Here is a 24,710-nt window from a genome sequence, read left to right as displayed (position 1 = left end):
GGGGTTGGCAAACTACGCCCAGTGGGCCAAACCTAAACCTGCTCCCTTGTTAAGTAAATAAAGCTTTACTGGGGGGAAATAAGAGCAGGAGACGAACCATGAGAGACTATGGACTCTGAGAAACAAACTGAGGGTTCTAGAGAGGAGGGGGCTGGGGGGATGGGTTAGCCTGGTGATGGGTATTAAAGAGGGCACGTTCTGCATGGAGCACTGGGTGTTATGCACAATGAATCATGGAACACTACATCAGAAACTAATGATGTAATGTATGGTGATTAACATAACATAATAAAATAAAAATAAATAAATAAATAAATAAAGCTTTACTGGAACATATCCACACTCATTTGTTTATATATAGTATATGACTGCTTTCACACAGGCTGCATGGCAGTGTTGACTCTGTGATAGAGACCTTATGTACCACAAACCCTAAAATATTTACTATCTGGCCTTTTTTTTTTTTAAAGATTTTATTTATTTATTTGAGAGAGAGAGAATGAGAGACAGAGAGCATGAGAAGGAGGAAGGTCAGAGGGAGAAGCAGACTCCCTGCTGAGCAGGGAGCCCGATGCAGGACTCGATCCCGGGACTCCAGGATCATGACCTGAGCCGAAGGCAGTTGCTTAACCAACTGAGCCACCCAGGCGCCCGACTATCTGGCCTTTTGTAAACAATTTGCCGACATCTGCCTAAAGACAACTACCAACAAAATTATAATCTTCTGGATATTCTTCTAAATTCTTACTGACCACCCATTGATTTAAATTATAGAATAGTTTTTGGAACTTGATCTATTTTAACTGTTTTTCTATATAATACCTCATATATGCACACAGGTGCATCCCTGTTTTTGTATGCATGCATGTACACACACACACACACTTCTAGACAGACACCAAAGCATCCCCCCTCAAAAGGAGGGCAGTTTCCACACATTGTCCATGTGAAAAGGCTTACACGACATTTTGGTAGTCCGGGGATAATATATAAACACTAAACAAAACTTTAATCTGCAACATCAAAATTACTGTCTACATCTGAGTGTCTTAGTTGATGGAGGGATAAAAAGTAGAATGGAAACAGTGCAATTGCACTTAAGTAGATTTATTTTCTGGTATGATTGTGAAAGTTAAAAGAATACATGCACATGCACCAAAGTGTACCTTAATATCATGATCAGTGTTTTAGTTTAACTGCCTTCTAGTCTGATGGACCTTGTGAGGCAATGACACTTGCTTCTTAGTGGGACAGTCTAACACAGGGCGATCGATGAGGTCCTTTCATACCCAATTCAGGTTGTAATTAAAAGAAAGAATCTGAACGTTGTATTCTAAGTCACCCTGTATTCCTTGGGAGATACAAAAGACACATGTGAAAATTCAGTCTTTGACAGAATACATTTCTGTAGAGATTTGTTTTTGTTTTTTGGGTTTTTTTTTTTTAACTGAAATGTATTTTGTCATCAGCTAAAACTGAAGAAATGTATTTAATTGAATTTTATAAAATGAAACAGCATAACCATCCTCTGCAAGACATATTTGACATCTTAATTTTCTTGCCTATCCCAACATAGAAAGTATCAGCTCTTCATTCATCATAGAGCTTTTACTAAACTTTGGTATGTAAGCTTATGATGAATGATTAAGACACACCAGGCCAACTGGGAAGACTCTAGTTTTCATCTGCAAGAACCATAAAAAGCTTTGACTTGCAGCTGTTAAAAGCAAGTTAAAATATTATCAGAATACCACCAACTTGCAAAGCACAGCTGATATATTACTGGTGACTGTGTAAAATTATGGCATTGTCCAATCCAGGAACCAGATGGTCCATCTCCCTTGATTTGAGTAGCACTGGTTGACTACAAATTTTACTTGTTGCCCGAGGCTTTACTTTTTTTTTTTTTTTTTTTTTTAACAATTGGAATCTGTTTTAGATTCTTTAAAGTCTTTGTCAGGTGACAAATAGAAATGTTAACAAGTCACTTTCTTAAAAAATTCATTAATACTCTTTAATCAAAGGACCAGTTGCAAGTAAATAACATTTTAATAAGTACTAGTCTTGCTTGGAGGTTAGGATTCTCACAAGCCAATTTGCTGGAATGGTCTTTTTAAAAAACTTGAGAAATTTAAAAACACTTGAAAATTTTGAAAAAAATCTTTCTTTTTAAAGTCAACTAAAGACATAAAGACTCTACAAGAAATATTGAAAGGGATCCTCTAAGCAAAGAGAGAGCCTAAAAGCAACATAGACCAGAAAGGAACAGAGACAATATACAGTAACAGTCACCTTACAGGCAATACAATGGCACTAGATTCATATCTTTCACTAGTTACCTTGAATGTAAATGGGCTAAATGCCCCAATCAAAAGACACAGGCTATCAGATAGGTTTAAAAAACAAGACCCATCGATATGCTGTCTGCAAGAGACTCATTTTAGACCCAAAGACACCCCCAGATTGAAAGTGAGGGGGTGGAAAACCATTTACCATGCTAATGGACACCAAAAGAAAGCTGGGGTGGCAATCCTTGTATCAGACAAATTAGACTTTAAACCAAAGACTCTAATAAGAGATGAGGAAGGATACTCTGTCCTACTTAAAGGGTCTATCCAACAAGAAGATCTAACAATTGTAAATATCTATGCCCCTAACATGGGAGCAGCCAATTATATAAGACAATTAATAACAAAAGCGAAGAAACACACCGACAGCAATACAGTAATAGTGGGGGACTTTAACACCCCCCTCACTGAAATGGACAGATCATCTAAGCAAAAGATCAACAAGGAAATAAAGTCTTCATGTTTTAATCCTTTCTTAATGGCAGGTGCTTTCATGTAAATGAGTAGCACGGAGTAACATATGCCAAGTAGAAAACATGCCATTAATTTGGAGAATCTTTGATAGCAGGTGACTTCTGTGGATGAGGCAAAGGACGCAGATATAGAGAGGACATCATATCGAGGGCAGGAACCCACCTATCTGCCATGGCTTAGGAACTAATGAGCTGGACCTCAGAATTTTTATTTGATCCTCTACTGTTGGTGCTATAATGGGGTTTTTCTATATTGAAAAACATAGGTCAGTAAGGCCAACATTTGGTTGATTCTTGTAATTGTCCTAATTCTCTCACAATAGCCTGGGCCAATATTAGTTCCAAGTTTAAGGCTTTCCTGTTGAAGAAGTGTTACCTAATGACTGTGCTTTTGTCTCCCATTTTTTTAAAGTTTTTATTTTAATCACCGTGTGCTCATCACAAGTGTACTACTTAGTCCCCATCACCTACTTAGACATTCCCCCAACCCCCTCCCCTCTAGTAACCATCAGTTTGTTCTCTATTGTTGAGTCAGTTTCTTGGTTTCTCTCTCTCTCTCTTTTCCCTTTGCTCATTTGTTTTGTTTCTTAAATTCCACGTACAAGTGAAATCAGAGCGTATTTGTTTTTCTCTTACTGACTTAATTTTGCTTAGCATTATACTCTCTAGCCCCATCCATGTTGTTGCAAATGGCAAGATTTCATTCTTTTTGATGGCTGAATAATAATCCATTATATATATACACATACCATTCTTCTCTATTCGTTCATCAGTGGATGCACACTTGGGCTGCTTCCATATCTTGGCTATTGTAAATAATGCTGCTATAAACATAGGAGTGCATGTAACCCTTTGAATCAGTATTTTTGTATTCTTTCGGTAAATACCCAGTCGTGCAGTAGCTGGATACTAGGGTAGTTCTATTTTTAACTTTTTGAGGAACCTTCATACCGTTTTCCACAGTGATTGCATCAGTTTGCATTCCCACCAACAGTGTAAGAGGGTTCCTTTTTCTCCACATCCTGGCCAACACCTGTTGTTCCTTGTGTTGTTGATTTTAGCCATTCTGACAAGTGTGAGGTGACATCACATTGTAGTTTTGATTTGCATTTCCCTGATGATAAGTGATGATGATCATCTTTTCATGTGTCTGTTGGCCATCTGTGTGTCTTCTTTGGAGAAATTGGACCTCAGGGTTTTATCTGTGTGGTGTAGAGATCCCATGAAGCAATCTCTCTATTATCTTTTGCATTTAACATACCAGAATTTCAAAATTTAATTGTGTTGTAAATGGGTATAACACGAATATGTGTTTACATATATTTTAGATTTTGTATTTGAGAAATACTTTCATTAGGACTTGAAATTTCAGGAAGTTGCAGGAACTCTTTTAGCTGAACACAGCTCACTCTGAAAACAGTCACCCTGGGCGCCTGGGTGGCTCAGATGGTTAAGCGTCTGCCTTCGGCTCAGGTCATGATCCCAGGGTCCTGGGATTGAGTCCCGCATTGGGCTCCCTGCTCAGCGGGCAGCCTGCTTCTCCCTCTGCCTCTCTCTCTCTCTGTCTCTTATGAATAAATAAAATCTTAAAAAAAAAAAAGAAAACAGTCACCCATAAGACATCTTGTTGAACAGGTTTTAAGAATTTGTTGAGTCTATTTTGTGAGTCCTAAACTGGAATGGTACCACATTTTCTAAGAGAGATAAAGAGGTCTAAGAATTCACTGCAGGGAGAGATTTTATTTTTAAAGTGAAAATATATCTTCTAAATAGAATTATCTTGATGCTGGTAGATTGGTATACTTAGTAAAGCTACTCAATATACCAAGTCCATTGACTTAAATGAGGGCAGCCCTTGGATTTTCTAGCAGTACACTATTTTTGGACCTATTAATGTTTCAGAACTTCCTTGTCTTAAGTTGGCTGGTGCCTGCATTTGCCAGTGGACTACATCGCAGGCTGATTAACTCTTGCCTTTACAGTTGTCACTTTCACTTTGAACTGCCTACCACACCTGCCTTAGTTCTGCAGGAGGGAGCCCCGTGGGCCTCCATGGCTCCTAAAACAGCACAGCCAACCTTGCAAAATGTTAATAGATAGTGACAAATGCTAAGATAATACACGGCAGTGTGGTTATATGGGGTGATTGGTGGCCCAGCAGTATTTGATATGCTGCGCATTTAGTTCTCTAGCAGAGTTGGGCTTATTGCCCAGTTACGTGTTAAAAAGAATAATGACATGTAGGAGGGTGTGTTTTTAGGCAGCGGTGACTGGTAGGCTAACTCCAAAAGTTGGGAAGATGACAGCGAGTACAGCTTATTTGATCACCTGTCAGCTTTTTGGTGTACATTCCCTCTTTCATTTTGCCATTTCTTAATCTGGGCTAGATGCCCCTAGAATGACGAGGGTTTGTTTAAGTCATCTTTACCACTAATATTCCTTTTAAAATTAGTCTCGATTACCTCTTCCTGTCCTGTTTGTTTTTAATTTCTATTTTAGGAAAAGGTTGTGAAAAATGTTGAAATGGACCAAAATGATTGCTGGGTGTTTTTAGTGGAAGACTAGGCTGTGTTAGGCATGCCCTTCTGGATTATCTGATTCTGTGGGATCTCTGCTCCCATCAATATCTTTGAGCTGTTGTACAACACTATATGTTTTAGACAGTTGGAACAGTGCAAACAATTCTTGTCCATAGACACACAAATTAATTTTGTCCCATGGAAATGCAATGGATTTTTAATTTTCAGCCCTACCCCTGCTTCTCTTCCTGGAAAAAAGCCAGTTTTATATTTATTGGTGTTTCATTTTAGCATTATTTTTGCTAATATGTGTGCGGTTCTTTGAATTCACTTTTGAACCACTAATGTCTTACTGGTTCTCTCATTGATTAATTAGCTAAATGAGATCCTTGACAAATGTTTATCTTATATTTGTAGGAATTTTGATTATACCCTCTTTAAAAGTTATTCTTTAACAATATTATTTTTGTGGCAGAAATGTTGGTTGGGTGTGTGTTTTATTTCCTGTTTATTACACACTGGTTGTGTCAGTAATTGATAACAGTCTGGCTTTCAGAAAGACCGTGATCCAGGGAAATGAGTGCTAAGACATCAGTAAGAAATCTGTGGATGTGGACCAGTTCCTTCCTATCCCTTCCTCGTGTTCTACAAATAGGATGAAATATGGAGGCATTTGTTGGCTATCAAATCTCATGTTAGCAGCTCTGAGCCAAGTCTATGCTTTGCCATGGAAAAAGGTAGAAGCCAATATGGTGTAGCTTAAAATGGGAGGAGCTGGTCGTTCACATCTCAGTTGTTACTTGAAAGAACAGTCCAGTGTTTTTTTTGTTTTTTTTTTTTTTTTAACATCAGGGTTGAAGGAAATGAAAGGAAGAAAGGGGTTTGATATTGAGAAATTTATATATCTAATGTATATAAATCATAACTTTGGATCAAAAAGGAAAAGAACTATATCATGTAATAATCATTGGCACACCAAAAGTCAGGCACTTTCCTGTAGGCTATTCTATTTTATCTTCTCTAAAGGCCAGAGTTGTGCATATTTCATCACACTTGATTTTACATGTCACACAGCCACTAAGTTGAAGTACAAGAGTTCATACTCATGCCTCCATGATTTCAAAGTCCAAAAGTTTTAATGCTGATTTACTAAAACTTTCTTATTTCCTGGGTATTATTCCTCGGTTCCTTTTTGTTTCTTAAAAGAATTAACTTCTGAAGACTTTCTACCTTGCCTCCTTTTTAATAGCTTTTCTCACAATCTCTACGGGGATTCACGTATCCCCACAGACCATGTGCACTGAAGGACTAGGCAGGGGAGGGAGAGCTGCAGGTGAGTTCGAGTCTGGAATAAACTTGTGTCAACCTGAGCCAGACAGCGTGGGGACCCAAGAGAGTTAGAGAGAGAGGCCCTTCTAATAGACTTGGGTGTAGAGAGGGAGAGAAGTCACAGATGAGAGCACTCTTGTGAGTGCAAACCAATTTCATTCGAATTCTGCACTTACTACAAAGGAGCTCTGTGAGCGTGACCCTCACTTTCTCTATCCAGTGAAAATTGAAGATAAGAATACCCAACTCTTTCAGGCAAGGAAGACCTAAAATAACTAGCAAGAGCACTAGTGTGTGTGCTTGCTCAGTGAAGGCACTTTCAAGAAGGGGTGGGCATTACCAGTAAGTTGTATCACCTCGACATATGTATAAATAGGTGCAATTAAGCCTACCTTGGAGTATAGCTCAATGATTAAATCAGAGGAGTTTGCAGGTGGGAAGCAGACTAGGTATCATTGCCTTTTTATAGTATTTTATTTCTTCTCCCCCTCCTCTCTCCTTCCCCTTCTCTTCCTTCTCCCCCTCCTTCTCCTCTCTCTCCTCCTACTCCTCCTCCTTTATTGTATTAGTCCCTCATTCCTGATGTCAGCCTTTCCTCAGGATGTAGCCTTGGGCAAGTTTACATCGGTCTACCCCTTAATATGGAGAACAAGATCCATGTTGTATGTTCATACACAGCCTTTAGTTAAGTAAGTCACTTAGTCATGCAAATATTATTCTTAGCTCTTGAGACAGTCTTGAAACATTGAGACTTCTTTTACATCCAAACATTTTTTGAGAGAAAGAAGAGCCATCGTGCTTGAAGCTACATGTGGGCTTCTGTGAAATGGAGGTGTCGTGGTGCCATTCCAACCTTGCAAGCACCAGAGCGCCATGTCTATAATTCTTCCCCACAGGACGAAGTAACAGGGTACCTTTACCCAGGTCGGCATTGAATGTGTGTGTGTTCCTCACCATGTGCTGGTGTGATTTTAGTTACAGTCATTCCGCAAGAGGCAGTAATTCTGCAGGAACTTTCTTCCGGGGAGCTAGGAATGAGCAATTAAAGGTCATCTTTTTGTTGTAAATGGCCAAACCCTTCTTAATGGTAAAATCCGTTCCGGTTGTTGGCTCAACGAGAACTGTAGACTCCCAGCAGGATTGGTTGAGGGACAAATCCTACGGAAGCTCAAGTCTGGCTAGATTCCACCACTCCTTGTACATACAATGTCTCTTTTCCAAGGCAGAGCAATCATGAAAAGCAAAATTAATTTAGAGGGAGAAGAAAGGAGAATTTACTGAGTCCCAAGAGGATGTGTGCTTCCAGACTTGTAAATTACAGCCATTTGCACAGTGAGGTGATGGAGCAAATCCTCGCCATACCATTTGCTCTCCACAGTGCACTGGGCAAAGTGTCAGGTACATGCCCCCCAAGAGGTAGCTAAAGAGTCCTCTCAGAGAATGTACTATCAAAAACCAATTGTCTAAGAGTGTGCGTTTGGAAAAGAAAATGAACCTGAGTGTCAGCGAAATAGAATAGCTTCTAGGAGTTTGTCTGGGAAAACTGTCAGATGTTCTTCTAATAGGTTTGTACAGATTCAGTCACCTCTGACTCCCTCTCTTATTTCTGGGAGTTTCTCCAGAAATTTGGGAGTGTTATGCAGTATAAAAGGATTGGACTCTCCTGAGCACTTTAAAGGGGAAACTGAACTAATTTTTGGTCTGTTCAAGAGGTATTCTTTTTCTCCACCTACCTCAAAGTGCTAACAGAAGTACACTTGGGGAGGATGGTTGAGCTTGAGGTCAATCAATGGGATTTTCAAACGACAGTACAAGGCTGATTTTCTGTAGAAAATTTCAAGGTGGTTAATTATTTGGAGGTGCCAGAGGGACCTCCTCGTAACAGGAGGCACTCAGTAGATGACCGAATAAATGAGATGGAAGTACAGGTGTTGTGAATCAATGAATGGATAAACAACCAATGGTTTCAACTCAGTGGCTCTCACACCACTCACATTTATGCATTTGCTATAAACGTCTTATGTTTAGATTGAGACAATGTCACATTGTAGGATCCTAGAGTTAAAAAGGTTATTAAGTTCGTTTAGTCTAACTGTCTTCAGGGCAGATATCCCTTCTGAAAGAGCATTCTAGCTGCTTACCAAGGAAGCAAGATATCCTGCCATGAGTGAGACCTACCCACAAAATGAAGACTTATCTAGCATCCTGCACAACTGGGTAAACATTCTTTCTGCTGGTAGGTAAAAACGCTCTTTACAATGAGGCTAGCCTAGAACCTAGCTCCGTTTTATTATGCACATAAAATATCATTGTGCGATATACATAGATTCTAAATTTTCCAAAAATAGGACTATTATGTAAATCAAGAAAAGTTTGTATTTGCTTCATTTGAAGATTTTTACCAAGGGTCGGTATTTTTTTTTTAGAAACGCTCGTCACTGGGAGCAATGCCATTTGTGATATTGATGTGGCAGTTGAACACACTTCTGTTAGTCTGTGTGGCAGTCGTGCTCATGGTGACAGTACATATAGGTCAAATGCCTGACTACTTGTTTTGCCCCAAGTTTAGCCATTGTCCCAGCATTTATGTATTATTATTTGTGATGGCATACTTTTAACATGGCTCTTTTATATTACAGTCGGGGTCTTATATTCTTTTTAAAAAACGTGTGTATGGATAGTTAGGCTACCAGTAGGTTTCTTTAAAGGAATGTCATTGGGATTTGAAATTACTTATTTTTAAAAGATGGTTTGAATTCCAGTCGATCAGAAGAACATTACAGACTTTGTGTTTGTATATCAGAGTTACTGGCCCCTCACCGGCTTTGTTGCCTTCTCCCGGATATGCCATGATTCAGCAGTCTTCCTCTACAATTAGTTGTTTCTGAGTAAACCTAATATTCTCCTTGTATTCTACTGAGTGCAAAGTCTACTACTTGCATTATTGTGTCAATTCATTTTTATTTCCTTTCTTGGCTGGACCAGAATATAGAGAGCATCATTATGGGCCGGGCACTAAGCTAGGCAGTGGGGGTGCTGTTGATGAACAAGTCTCAGTCCTGGCCCTCAATCAGGCTGTGCTCCTGTGGAGTACATGGCTGGATAGGCTGGTCCTTGCAGCGTAGGGATACGTGTAAGGAAAGGCCATGTGCAGAGCTAATGGGACAGCAACAAGCCTTACCTAGACTTGAGGATCTGCGAAGGCTCAGGAGAAGTGGTGTTGAAGCTGAGACTGAAGGATGAGAAGAGAGACGGAGGGGAAGAGTAGAGGGGCCGAGGAGAAGCTCTCATAGGTGTCCGTGTAGAGAGAATAGCATTGCCAAGGTCGAGAGTATAATTGAGCATAATAAGTTTGTGCTGCCAAGAGTTCTGCTTGGCATGTGTCTCAAGAAGGAGAGTAGCAAGAGATGAATGGAAATATAGACTTCTTCATAAATAACTTCAATTCAAATACATTGGAATGAACACCATCATGAATACACAGATCACAAGGAACACCATTATGTGGAACAGGTAGATTAACCTCAACTAAGTTGATCAGTGTGAGTTTCTTGGAGGAGAAGTTCTTTAAATTCAGGGGGCTTTTCAAGGGTGAAGAGTGTGAGCCCCAAATAGTTATTACTCGAGGAACTATGCAGAAGTCCTGAAGACAAACTCAGTAAATCAGATCATATATTATAAATTGGGCTAAGTTGGACCTTTAGCCTCTTTGTGTTCTATTAATTGTCTACACGTATCTTTATGTATATTTTGTCTTCCCCTAATACATTGAATTTAGGGAGTCTAGCCACAGAGTGTGTAGCTTATAATGACAACTATGAGGGGATGCATAGACATAGGCTAAAGTGAAGTTTCCGGAGCCGCATCGGCACCCCGAAATTAGAATGGCATCACCCTCTAGCCTTTTCATCAAAACCAGGGCCTGACTTGAGAGAGTTAACACTAACGTCTTATTCTGAAAGAGCCAATCTGATAAATCAAGTATTCCGTTGGGTTAAATGATATTGACGTAAGCACCTATTTTGGACATAGGGATTTTAAGTGCTTAGTGAAAGCAAAGCTACACATGATTCTCATCTGCATTATGGGATATAGGTGACCATCGATTCTGCCTTCTTTGAATCAGTGTAAGAAATATATTCCAAAGAGAGATTATGAAGAAGAAAATGCTGTGATTATTCCTAGTGCCCCTTAAGTATTGAGTTTGTATTCCTATTGAGATTTAAGTTTAAAAAAAGGCATTCTTTTCAAATATTATGTTATATGTCAAATGATTTTCAATCATCTTTATGCAGTGTGTTCTTTAAAATTCAATGTGGCCTTTCCTTTCTCTTTTAAGGATGTAGGGATATATGCTTCAATTTCAGGAGAGTTTTTGTTCCAGTCTCTTCTGAGGTTCTACAGTCGTCTTGGTTTAAAACTATATGGCTGAGCTTTTTTTTTTTTTTTAAGATTTTTTTATTTATTCATTTGACACAGGCAGAGAGAGAGAGAGCATGAGCAGGGGGAGAGACAGAGGGAGAGGGAGAAGCAGGCTCCCCGCTGAGCCAGGAGCCCGACGCGGGGCTCGATTCCAGGACCCCGGGATCATGACCCAAGCCGAAGGCAGACACTTAACCATCTGAGCCACCCAGGCACCCCCATGGCTGAGCTTTAATCACAAGTTTTGGAATGGTAATGCTTGACGATACTGTTATCACATGCACACTGACATTTTAAAGCTCAGGTTGGAAAGGATGCTGGAATTTATTATAGCATTTGACATAGTATCATTTAAAAATCTGGATCCCCATACACAAATTTTAGAAAGAGACCTCTTGCCCTTTATTAATTGGAAATGAGATGCCAGGGGAAAAGGACTATCTCCCTTCTGTGGACCTCCTATCACTCATCTATGATATAGAAGCAGAGTGATATTTACCTATGGGTATCTATCTTAAATGATTAGTGGGAATTAGAGCAATTTATTATAAATTAATGTCTCTTTGAGGTGTAAAAGGTTAGATATTATGGAGTTTCACTGTCATGGAGGCAGACAATTAAGGAAATATACACTTATAGACTATACCATAGATCTTGAAACATTTCTAGCCACCTTGCCTTTTATTACTTTATTCTCTGTATGATATGATCAGTGTTGCAATCATGGTTTTACGGATGCCTACTATAATTGCAGTGTTTTATGGGGAAGAAAAATAATTATTCACGAAGGCTTACATGCAGTTCAATTTGATTAGGTTCTTAATCACTCTCACCTGGCCTCGGCCCCTTTACTGAATTGTTCTGCACTTGTTTACAGCCATTGGGCTTTGAACAGTAAATCCTAAATTTGCAAGTGAGCTGTCATATAATTTAGTAAGAATGCTGATCTGCTGTTATCAGGGTCAAAGCAAGCACTTTGTAGATTGGTTTATCGTATATCACCACAGGATCACCAAATTCAATTGTAAGAATGGTTAAACTTCAAGTAAGCGAAGACGGGTGTGGGATTACAACTGCAATAAACTTGAAATTGATCATCATCTGTGGTTGAACTTACTGGAAGCAGTTGGTTTGATTTACGCAATATGAGTGAAAGGAAGAGAAAGTCGTAAGTCAGCAACTCTGGTCAGTTGACTTGCAGAAGGTCACAGAGACCTGGTGAGTTACTGTTTGCCTGTATTTGGCAAAGCCGTGTCAGAGCAGCTTAACAGGATCTGACCAAGCCTGTCCGTAAAGATGCCATTCAGGCTGTAGGCTTATCGACTTATTTGAACAGTTGAATATGAAGTTTTGGACAGTTTCTAAGACAAATGGCAAATGAATTGTGAGCAGGAATGAAGCTTGAAACATCTTACTTAAATCCCCCGTTCTAGGTTAGCAATTAGACACTCTTATGGGTCCCAAGACAGCATGTTTATGAAACACAAGTGGAAAATAAGCCTGTGTAAAAATTTTTAGGAAGCATGGTAAAGATTAGACATCTCTAAGAAGTCTTCCAGGCAAGACATCATGACATGACTGAAGAAGAAAACATGCATAAAATCAGTCCAGCCTTTCTAAAGGAGTGCTGGCTATTTATGGTTTCACAAGTATGCATTAGTAAGTGGGCTCTTTGCCCTTTCTGTCATCACTTACACACAATAGCAAACTTTGGCTTCCCAATTTTTGCCCACAAACTGCTATAAGAAATAACATTGTTTATCACAACCTAATGCATACATAAAATACACAACGGTAGCAAAACTTTCACAAGAAACACTTATCCTTAATTCATATGATGAGCTCTGAAATACTTTATAAAATTGAAACATGAATGCTTTGTGAACACCTGCTAAACGGTTTTAGGTCCTCCAGTTTGAAAGATACTTGAGCTGGGGTGAAGCGAAAGAAACAGGTGAAATCTCTACTTGGATGTTCCTGCTTGTTATTGAAACTTGGATAGATGGGCAATACGACTCTTGTCTAGAAATCAAGTAGGCAAGCTACAATCAGAGAGCTCCTATAATTACTGTTGTTCCTGTAAGAGTCATGAGAGTCTGGGAGTTGTGCAGATGATGAGGATAATGTGCTTTTCTATAAGTTGGACCTTAGCACATAGGTGCACCTCCCCAAGCTGAATTCTAAGCTTCTTGTCCCTTAGCACCAAGCATAACCTGCTGCTTGTGTGCTGTTGTGTGGTGATTAAAGAAGGGAATGGATGAATGAATGATCGAAGAGAGCAAAAAGAGTCAGATGCATCCGATTCAGCATTTAGTATAAAGACTTCCATGTGCAAATAGCTATGCTAAATGCAATGAACACTTCAAAAATAAACAAGACAGGGCTCATAATTACTGGTTATGGGTATAGTAGCAGTAGATATGAGCAGGTGGCTATGGTATAATGAACCTTCGTTCTTTTATAACAGTAGCACAAGGTAACAGTTTCCCTCTCAACTCTCTCCCTGAGTCCTGGAATTGTGGCAACAGTCTGCGACTGAAAATTGCAAAACATGGGTCAATCACCTTGGCTCACCTTGCTGGATGATAATCTTGCTTGTCACTAGTGGTGACTTTTCCTTTAAACACACGGTTTAGCCATGGTCCACACTGTCCGCCTTTCTTAAAACAACTCCTCCTTTTATCGCACTCCTCCTCATCTCTCTCCGGGGAATTCTTCACTCTACCTTGGCAGTCAGAAATAACTGTGAAGAACCAATTTTCCTTTGAGGCAAATAGACCCATAGATCTAAATGTAGGTAGTGGAAATGGCAGATTCTGTTGATCTAGGGCTTTTTAATTGAATTCGGGAACCCAGCTAATTGAACGAAGAAGCCAATTAACAATATACAGTACATTTAGCTGCAGGTGGTGGTTCATTAGCACATTCCAGCTTGTAAGAATGGATAATTACAATTTTCAAGAATTTTGTGAGCCTGTGCTTAAGCACAGCCATTATTGTATTTATTTATTCCTTTGTTTGTTTATTTATTTGCTTATTTAAAGTAGGCAACACGCTAGGTGTGGAGCCCAACATGGGGCTTGAACTTAGGACCCCTAGATCAAGACCTGAGCTGAGATCAAGAGTCAGATGCTCAACTGACTGAGCCACCCAGGCATCCCTTAGCACAGCCATTATTAAGTTGTATAATTTGCAATTAAATAAATTATATTGAAAACCAAAGTAATAAATACTTAAAACTCATCACTTTCTAATTATTTCACTATTAGTTGTACTCTTGGGGTCTTTTGTAGCTGTATGGAGGAAATGTTAATGTGATGGTGGCTGCTTCACGACTTTTCTTTTTTTAATTAAGTTTTTAATTCCAGCAGAGTTAACATACAGTGTTACATTAGTTTCAGGTGTACAATACAGTGATTCAACAATTCTGTACATTACTCAGTGCTCATCGTAAGTGTACTCTTAATCCCCTTCACCTGTTTCACCCATCACCCCCTCCCCCCCACCTCCTCTCTGGTAACCATCAGTTAAAAGTCTGTTTCTTGGTTAGTCTCTCTCTCTCTCTTTTTCCCCCTTTGCTCATTTGTTTTGATTCTTACATTCCGCAGATGAGTGAAGTCGTACGGTATTTATCTTTTTCTGACTGACTTATTTTGCATAGCATAACACTGTCTAACTCCTCCATGCACATGGTTGCAAATGGCAAGATTTCATTCCTTTTGGTGGCTGAGTAATATTCCTGTGTGTGTGTGTGTGTGTGTGTTTATAGTGTATGATGAATATGATGTTTGCTGTGAGTTTTTCATATAATGCCTTTATTACGTTTAGGCATGTTCCCTCTAGACCTTCTTTATTGAGGTTTCTATCATGCTGCATAGCCTTTCAGAGCTCAACATCTAGGAACATCATTTTGATAGCTAGAAATCAGCCATAGAGGAGTATTCATACCATGAGAATTGGCAAACTCTATAAATCAGGGCTCCTCCTCAAAACTGGAGAGCTAGTTGTTAAACCAACACAACACTGACTCCATCTAATATCTCAGATACTGGGATTGATAGGCACTGAAAGGGGCAAAAAAAAGAGTAAGCAATGGTACTAAACTTTGGGTAAAACAGATAAGCATGGCAATTGTGATGAGTGCTCTTGTAGATGCACTGGGAGCTAGTACAGAGGTTCCCATACGTTCTCTGTTCATGGAAGCCTTAGTGTCAGGATTCTGCAGAGAAGCAGAACCAATAAGACACACACACACACACACACACACATTCACATGTCTTTTTTAAGGAATTGACTCCAGCAATGTGATGGGGCTGGCAGGCTGAAAACTCAAGAGTCGATGCTGTAGTCTTAAAGCAAAATTTCTTCTTCTCAAAGAAACCTTAGTTTTTGCTCACGAGGGCTTTCAACTGATTGGGTAAGGCCCACCCACACTATTGAGAGTATTATTTTTTTTCTTCAAGTCATACGTCTTAACCACATCTACAAAATACCTTCATAGCAGCATGGTGATATGTGTTTATCTATGTTCCTGGTACTAGCCACTGCACACAAAATTCTTGTACTGCCTCAGGAATTTTTTTTTCCATGACACCCCTAGGCCAGAAGAAGTACTAGCCATTTCTTCTTAAATCTGAACAATTAAGAATTTATCTCATAAGGAGCTAGTAGCCATTTGCAAGCATTATGTATACATTATAGGAACGTTCTGAAAATTTAATTCTTAAATAGTCACAACTATTTACTAGTGGGCAGCACGCAACTGCTCAAAGCCTACACTTGAATTAGACATCACCACTTTCATTTCCTGTTCCATGCTGATTTTCATATGCTACCCATGTGAACATTAAGGAAATTAAGGAGGGGCTCCTGGGTGGCTCAGTTGGTTAAGCGACTGCCTTCGGCTCAGGTCGTGATCCCGGAGTCCCCGGATCGAGTCCCGCATCGGGCTCCCTGCTCGGCAGGGAGTCTGCTTCTCCCTCTCCTGCTCCCCCCTCTTGTGCTCTCTCTCTCACTCTCTCTCTCAAATAAATAAATAAAATCTTTAAAAAAAAAAAAAAGGAAATTAAGGAAAATTAACCAAAAAAAACCACCCAGCTTCATAAAGATATGATGTCATTGAAGGAATGTAGTAAAATTTGATGTTGAAACTTCAGCTACTTCCAACAGTTTGTGCAGTTTCCTACACATATCAAGTTTCTCTGGAAATTTAAGATATTCTATGATGTCTCTCAGTTTGCTGCTGTGGTCCAATGAATCTTGTCACAAGTTAGAGTGGTTATAAGGATGAACTTTGGAGACAGATCTTTTCTAGCTTAAAGATTAAGCTACTTAATCTACAATTCCGTTTCCTAGTTTGTAAAATAAAGACAATAAAAATACGTACTTCACAGTGCCTGACATACAGAGAGTGCTCATAACTGTTGGGCAGACAGAAGGTGTACCTTGCAATGGGAGGGGAGATGGGGAATTGAGGATTCTTATCTTTGCCTTGGCATTTTGCTTATCTTGTTCTGAGATACCTAGAGAGTATAATTGAAGTTTTCTGTGCTTATATAACTTTTAGTTTGAGTCTGAAATACAGAAATAATGAGAACAATATTTCTTTACTGGTCTTAATTCTTGAAGAACTCTCTTGAGAGCAACAAATTAACATTTTGAATGTTGAAGAGATTTTGTTATCATTTGACTACTTCCTATATGAAAAGTTTATATTGAAATACAAACCTGGTGAGTCTTATTCTCAAAGAAGTAGAAAAGGAAAGGTCTTCATAGCATGTTTGAAATCCTCTCTGTGCACTTGTTGGAACAGATTTACACAATTAACTTATTGGTTCCCTCCAAAGGAATTTTGAAAAATACTGAGTGAACATTTTAGAACTAAAAGAATTAGTATTTAAAGTCTTTATTGGAAAATTGACAACATCAAAGGGTGACACTAATATAGTTTATTTGAGTGATAAGATCCGCTGAAGTAGAACATTAAGTGAATCTTAAAAAACTTGTGTGTAAGTTTGAACGTTCTGATTATGGTAGTGAACAACTCTGCTAAAGAGCAGCCCTTAAAGATATGAAAGGATCATTTATAATAACACTTCACGCTGAAAAATGTTGATGAAGTGCTTTTGCGGAGGTTTTGGGAATGTGAACTTAGAGAAATGAACTAGAACATACATTTAAAAACTACTGCTTTCCTATTTTCTGCCACTGCTGATTAGCTTGTAGAGGAGCTTTATGAGACTGAAAACAGTCCAGGACTATTAACTCCAATTTAAATTATTTCAGCTATCAGAAACTCTAGTTAAAAGTTCACTTATTCTAGAGTTTTTTACGTCCCTAAGCCTGTTTCCTTAGATTATTTGCTCCAGTCAACTTCCTTAGGCACTAGATGAACAAACGCAATGGTTATTTGAGGCGACATATCGAAAGAGGAGGAGACTTAGCTTGGTACCAGACATGGCTAATTGACAGTGGGGATTTTAAGAGTTCAAGGATGAGAGCACTCTGGCATAGACCACACACGCTCAAGAGGGCCAAGTCCAAAAGCAAATATCGCACTGTCATCAAATGGAATTTGGAGTTCAGAAATCAAAGTGCTCTGTTGTGTGAGATCTTGCCATTTTCCTTGCCCTTATTAGTTTTTGATTTCCTACCTACCTTTCAGGAAATGTAAGGTTAGTAATTTCCCTGCACACTCCAAACCTGTCTAAAAGCCAAGAGTTTGGCTGGCTCTAGTCTGTGAAATGTGACGCATCTGGGGCACTTCATCTTGGTTGTTTGTTTGTTTGGGTTGTGCATTCTGAGGTCCCCAGTGTGTCACCTCCGAGGGCAGGGAGTCTGCTGAAGCAGACCCACAGAGGCTGGCTTCTGTGGTTGATGGGGTCCCCCTGTCTCCTGCTCTTGCCACTCACCAAGTCAATTCCTGGCGGTTTTCAGACCCAGGGCCATCCCTGGAGGGAGCACGATTTGGCAGAATCACATTTCTCCTGTCACCTCTGTGTTTTGGAGTGAAAACAAACATCCGAGCAGGCATTTGGGAAAAGATATTGTAAAGAGTGACACGCAGTTCAAAGAGGCATGTAAAGGGGGGAAGAGCCCATCGCTTCTTTCTTCGAAAACAGATGACAATTTTATAGCCTGACTGTATGTCCCTGAGCCTTGGCTCAGTCTCTCACTTCCTGGTGGAACTCCCTTCTCCCACTCTGTAATCTCCCTTGTTGATGGTACAGCTAGTGGAGAGTTCTACAAAAATGCAGGAACCTGGGAATTCACCCGCATGAACAGCAGGTGCCCCCAAAAAGCATGCACCTGTGTAAGCTGATGGCATGACCCTGCGCCTGATCTTGGTGGACATGAACCTATCATCCTGAGTTGCACACGGGTTTCAATAAATGTTTGATGAGTGAAGGTGCGGTCATTGTTATTTTCATCCCCCATTTTTTGCATTTATGGTCCCTTATCCTGATCTCCTGGAATGAACTATTTAGTATGTTTAATATTAGCGATCTTGGAGGTATCTAGGGGCACTCCCGTTGAGCTAAATGTTGTTATCTAATTATGTAATAAATAACATAGAGAACCTGAGAGAATTTGAGAGAGTGTGTGGGAAGCTTATAAAGGACAACACTTTCTTCTCCTTCATAAGTTACCACTTTGGAAGCATCTCATTATTCTATCAAATACTCATGTTAGGAAGCACGATGTTCGTAAGCTGAGAAAAGTTTCACATTCTTGTCATTCGGGCAAACTGGAACAGGAAGGGCTAGAGCTAACTCTTTATGTGGCAGAGTAGCTTCCACGTATGATTTCAGAATGTAAATATTCAAGTGCAAGGTCTCTGTGGTCTTTCTCATGACTGCTCTAGTGTTTGCACACTAAAAGAGGCACAGCTGATGCGTAAATGGAGAGGTGGGACTGTCTTCTGGTAAAACGTTATTTATGGACAATTGAATTTGAATTTCATCTAGTACAAAATATCATTCTTTTGATTTTTTTCCCCCCAACCATTTTGTTCTCAGGGCGTGCAAATACAGATGGTGGGCCAGATTTGGCCCAGAGGCCATGGTTTACAAACCCCTGTACTAGGGCCAAACCCAAAATAAATGAACAAACGTAGTCAGAACAAATCATGCAGTTGTCCTAAGTCTTTCTGGCCATTTGAAGTTACCAGGTTGCTTTGACAAATATCAGTGACTTCAGATTGGGGGAGAAAGGAACTGTACTTCAATGGGTCCATTCTTCCACAACCTTCTTATCTAGCATACGTTAGAAAGAAAACAAGGCTCAGCCTAGATTCGACCACACGTTTCACAACCCCAGATCCTGTATGCTCAGGGACATCAGCATGGTCTCTCTCTAGACACTCTAACAAGTACTTTGCATGGAAGATTTACTCTTCCTACGGCAGGATTCTGAAACACTCTTCACTTTCTCTGTGCTTGTCTATGTCTTTCCATGTCTCTAGTTATCTCTCTGCCTGGGCCTGCATGAAGGTGTTGACTTCTTGAGGACACTTCCAGTTCCAGAAAACATCTAATAATACATTGAATCAGAAGGGCAGCTGCTTACGTGTGCCTTATTACCCTACACACACACACACACACACACACACACACACACACAGAGTAAGTTTGGTTTAAAGTTGTCCCATGGGGGCACCTGAGTGGCTCAGTCAGTTAAGCATCTGCCTTCAGCTCAGGTCATGATCCCAGGGTCCTGGGATCGAGCCCCACATCGGGCTCCCTGCTCAGCAGGGAGTCTGCTTCTCCCTCTCTCTCTGCCTCTTCCCTGCTCCTTCCCACACTCACTCTCTGTCTCTCTCAAATAAATAAATAAAATCTTTAAAAAAAATGAAGTTGTCCCATGAAGAAGTATCTTCCTGTTTTTCTTTATCACTCAACATAAAATACTGATTTTCTTGGAGTGATTGGAGATTAGAGTGCTTCCAATCCAGTCTAATTTCATGAATGTAGATCCATGGCGTTTCTTCCCCAAATATCCCAGATACAGTTATTTCCCTCAGGTCATAAAATGTTTATTCTCTTTTGATCAGCTAGTCACCACAAGTCCAATGCATTTTGCTGAAAACTCATTTGTAACGATTCAGAAGTAGAATGTAGCCCCGAAGTACTAAATCTTGAGAAATGGACATCCCATTTGCACACAATAGGGTGGGAAATAGAATAGGGAGATTTTTGGAAATGGTTTATAACCAGTCAGAGAAGGGAACATTATGCAGAATTGTTAATGCTGAATATCTATTCAATGTGGATACAGAGTTTTGTCCTTATCAGTTAGATTTATATTTTATAAAAAGTGAATTAGAGATTTGTAGGCCATTTGCTTTTGATAAAGCCACTTTTATTCTTTACCAGTGTCTTAACCTCTAGAACTCTGCTTTTTTACTGGGATGGGAGTATCAGAATGACTTGGAGAAAAATCTCAAAATTCATATTGTTCTATACATCCCCATTTTGGTATCGTCAGTACCTTCAAATGAGAACCTATTAGGAACACACCGGTAGTTGAATAAGATATCACTTATCCTCAAGCAAGAATACACCAGGGAGAACCATGGGGTTTCTCAGTGAGAGGGACTTTGAAAGAATCGATTATAGGACTTGGAGTTTTGTTGGGTGGTTTGGGGGAGGGTTCAGAGAAGCAGGGCTTCAGCCTCGATTGGATGCTTTCAGAAAGGAGAGGTAAATCTACGAAAAGGTATCTCAATAAATCTGATCAACAAGGAGGGAGAGTAGTATGAAGATCAATCTGTAAATGGTAAGGAAGTACATTCATTTTGCCTCAGAGAGGAGATGTTCAGTACTTTTTTGATGACATAGGGCCTTGTTTTTGTGTGTGCTTAGACAAAATTTTGAAGTGGCTTTGCTTTGTCTCCTTTATCATGGTCTTGGAGTAATTTTGTCTGGGATTGGCATTTCTGTGAGATTGTTTAGGTGTAATAGACTATCATGACCTAGCTGTGAGTTGCCAGGCTGGCTTCTGAATGTCAAGGGCAGCCTGTTTTTCTTTCTTAATACCTACACCCTGTTCTCCCCTCTAGCACAGCTGTAGTGGCTACTGCTTATTTAATGACACATTTCCAAGTTTTTATTACAAAATATTTTCAAGGTACAGAAAAAGCAAAGGTAATAGTATGATAAACATAATGCATCCATCAAACAACTTAGGAAATAAAAGATTATAGATAAAAGTATTTGAGCACTCTCTCAAGTCCTAATTTCTCCTGGAAGGGAACTGTTATCTTGAATTTGATATTTATCAAGTACAATGCATTTTCATTTCCTTTTTAAAAAAATATACATATGATATTTTATGGTCTCCCTCCCTTCCAGGAATTATATAAGATCTAACTTTGGTACACAGTTCTGGTCATTTTTTATTCTGGGGTTGTCTTAAGTAGGCACTAAAGCATCCAACGACATAAACATGAAACACCCTATACTTCACACAGGTCGCAGGACATAATTTTATATAAGTACCGTTAAGCATTATAAATGAATTTTAATCACCGCATCAAGTACTTGTGCATTTGGATTTCAGTGCCCTACAGTGTCTTTGATCCCAGGGGCAATTTGTTGTTCCTGCTTACCAAGATGTTGGGGGGATTTTTCTTCTTCCCTCCACAGGCTCCACCAAACATTATGACATTAACAGAGCTGCCTCAATGGGAAATTCACATTTTATGCATTAACAGTCTATTTTAAGGTCATGAAGCAGAGGTTTGTTTCCTCCTTGCAAATAGCACCGAAGAAAGCAATATTGCCAAAGGAAGTGGTCTGGTGTATCCAGAGATAAAGACGTTGAATTAAATACGACTTTCATTACCTTTTACTTTACATTTCCATAGAATGTAAGCATTAATTAAACCCCTCAGTGCCTTCCTCCTTGCAGGAGAACATTTCCTCTCTGACAAGAATTGTCAACTGAAGGATTGTGTGCCACATGAGACCTGCCATTGAAAACACACTCACTTTCCCCGCGAGCAAAGCTGATGCATTCTGACAGACGGACAGGCAGAGACAGAACACAAGGAATGATCCCCATCTTGTCTTGCCCTTGCTGTCACACAGACTGCGGTGATGGGACTGAGCATCTTGTGCGTTACTGGAGGTTTCCAAAGACAAGCACACTTATAACTGTATTACATCTCTTGTCACCTGGCGCGACTTGGCACATTTCAAATAAAAGCAGGGACATTGTCGTGGTCTTCTGAGGTCTTCAATATACTTTCCCTTCCATGGCAGGGACTAAACATCAGGTGTCTTAGTCTGTTTGGGCTTCTGTAACAGAAATAGCATAAACTGGGTGGCTTATAAACAAAAGGCATTTATTTCTCCTACTTCTGCGGGGCTGGGAAGTCCAAGATCATGGCACGAGTAGATTCCGTGTGTGGTGAGGGCCCGCTCCCTGGTTCCCAGACACCATCTTGCTGCATCCTCATGTGTCCAAGGGACAAACTAGCTCTCTGGGGGCTGTTTTATAAGAGCACTACTTCCAATCATGACCTCATCACCTCCCAAAGGCCCCAGATCCTAATACTATGTTAAGATTTCAGCGTATGTATTTGGAGGGACACAAACGTTCAGAACACAACATCTGGCTCAACTGAAGTCCTGAATGCTTGGGATGTTAAGTCCACTGAGGCCCAGATGCGATCATGGCGCTGGCCCAAAGGGTTGCTGGACCAGGTGCCCCAGGATTTGAGGGGAATGTTGGAGAAGCAAATTCCCCGAAGTCCCTATCATCCCATCCTGACGTTTACCTTCTCATTGCAGGGGAACACTTAAGAATCTGCCCTCAAGAATATACATGCTGCACCACAGAAATGGAAGACAAATTAAGCCAGCAAAGCAAACTCGAGTTTGAAAACCTCGTGGAAGAGACGAGCCATTTTGTACGCACCACATTCGTGTCCAGGCACAAGAAGTTTGACGGTAGGTGGGACAGTTTCTGCTTCACTCTGTTCTGGGTGTGCCTTTCTGAGAATCTCGGCCTTCCATGAAAAACATTTTTTTAAGCAGGAGCTTTTCTTTCCTTCTTAAACATTTATATAACTTGGTCTATTTTTAGAAAAATAGTTCTTGACAACTTTTGTAGTAATATCTTAGAACAGCCCAAGTGAACAAAGTGCTGTTTTGAATTTGTGGTCTGCCTGTGAGATTTATTCTGAAAGATTTAGCTTAATTTTTCATGATTAGAGTGATTCTAATTCAGGTTTTGTCACATCATAGCTTGTCTTAATTTTTCATCTGGGGATTTTCTCTAAAATAATTAAATGTCATTTAAAATTATTTTGAAATATAACAACACTTCCAAGAAGACAGACTTGTTTTAAGTGCTACAGACATGGACTCCTTTATTTCAGAGTTTGCTCCTCCAAGGATCTAGCCACATTTTACATTGCCGTGACAGTGCATTCTGCGTAAGGTTTAAATCCTCTGTTGATTTCCTGATTATAAGTCATCAAGTTCCTTTCTATATTCTATTTGTTAAATAAACATTTTGTAGGAGAAAGCACAAAGAGTGAAAGCAATTATTACTTGGATTTCAGCATTGAATTTTCTCATCCTAACCTCAGAAAAAAAATTATTCAAAAGCAACCTAATTTTTGTAAACTGAATTAATAATGATAGTGATGAAGTTCATATGCTTAGGTGGTTGTGTAGTCTTTAGTGCTCTAAGAAAGGAATGTGCTTCCTGGGGCTCATTGTCAGCAGACTCGCCAATCGCGGTGACCCTTCCTTGTACAAGCGTTGGGTCACACTGAGTTGTCATGGGGCAGGAGACCTGCCTCATCCTCTCTAGACAATGCACGGTAGAGCCGGTTTAGAAAAGGCTTGCCGAAGTTTTGATTTTCCTTTTTCTGTTCTCTGTAGTAGGTAAAATGTTCTGCTTCATTGCTGCTTGAAACTATTATAGCAACACCAATTTCTTTCAAATCAGCCCTCTGAATTCTGAAAGGCAGGTCCACCTGGCAGTGTTTTCAGTGCTTAAGGGGATGTGACATCTTCCATGGAAGTCAGTGGGACTTCATCTTTTCTGCCAAGGATCTCAACATCTGCACCTTCTTCCTCTGCCTCTTCCTCTGTGTTCAACTTTATATGTGGATGTGTACGAAAATAATTCCTTACTTAGAGGTGATGCTGTGACTGTTGTTCCCTTGAATGAAACCAGGGGGTACTTAGCTGTTCCCCTTAATTGACAGATTACAAATCCAGTGACATTCAGGAGCCCCTGAAGGGGCTCCGGGTTTGAGGAATGATAATGTATCACTTCAGATGGAGGCAAATTGAGACACCTTATCATTTGTTACAGAAAGCAGGGAGAGCGACCTGGTGCTGTTGACTTTTACCTGTCTTTGGAAAATGATTCTTGTGCCTTTATTAAGCTGTACTCCAAAATTGCGGGGAAATAATTCTGGGGCACCATTCGTGACACACGCTGTGTATTCCTTTCAATAAAAATATTTCATGTAAGGTAGTTTTATGGGGAATTGATTGATTTTTTTTAAATGTGTAAAGCCATTCAAAAGGACAGAACAAGATACTTGTATTCTCATCTCAATGACTTTTAATATTAATCTTTGGATTCAGAATCCT

The 24,710-nt window shown here is 39.8% G+C and overlaps 1 protein-coding gene across 2 annotated transcripts in view; it reads left to right on the top strand.

Moving 5' to 3' along the window:
* Positions 1-24,710, top strand: part of GPC6 (glypican 6) — a 1,081,278-nt gene that overhangs the window by 253,764 nt on the left and 802,804 nt on the right. For both annotated transcript variants that reach the window (XM_045869601.3, XM_054506389.2), the window contains exon 2: positions 22,887-23,045. In XM_045869601.3, coding sequence (XP_045725557.1) covers positions 22,887-23,045 — 159 coding nt within the window. The remainder of the gene's footprint in view (positions 1-22,886; positions 23,046-24,710) is intronic.

This window comes from Mirounga angustirostris, unplaced genomic scaffold, assembly GCF_029215605.1.
Source record: "Mirounga angustirostris isolate CCGP_5_RB_7025 unplaced genomic scaffold, mMirAng1.0.hap1 SCAF_3, whole genome shotgun sequence".
In the NCBI taxonomy this organism is placed as follows: Eukaryota; Metazoa; Chordata; class Mammalia; order Carnivora; family Phocidae; genus Mirounga; species Mirounga angustirostris.
The sequence above is the reverse complement of the archived record's forward strand: the minus strand, read 5'-3'. Positions and strand labels throughout refer to the sequence as shown.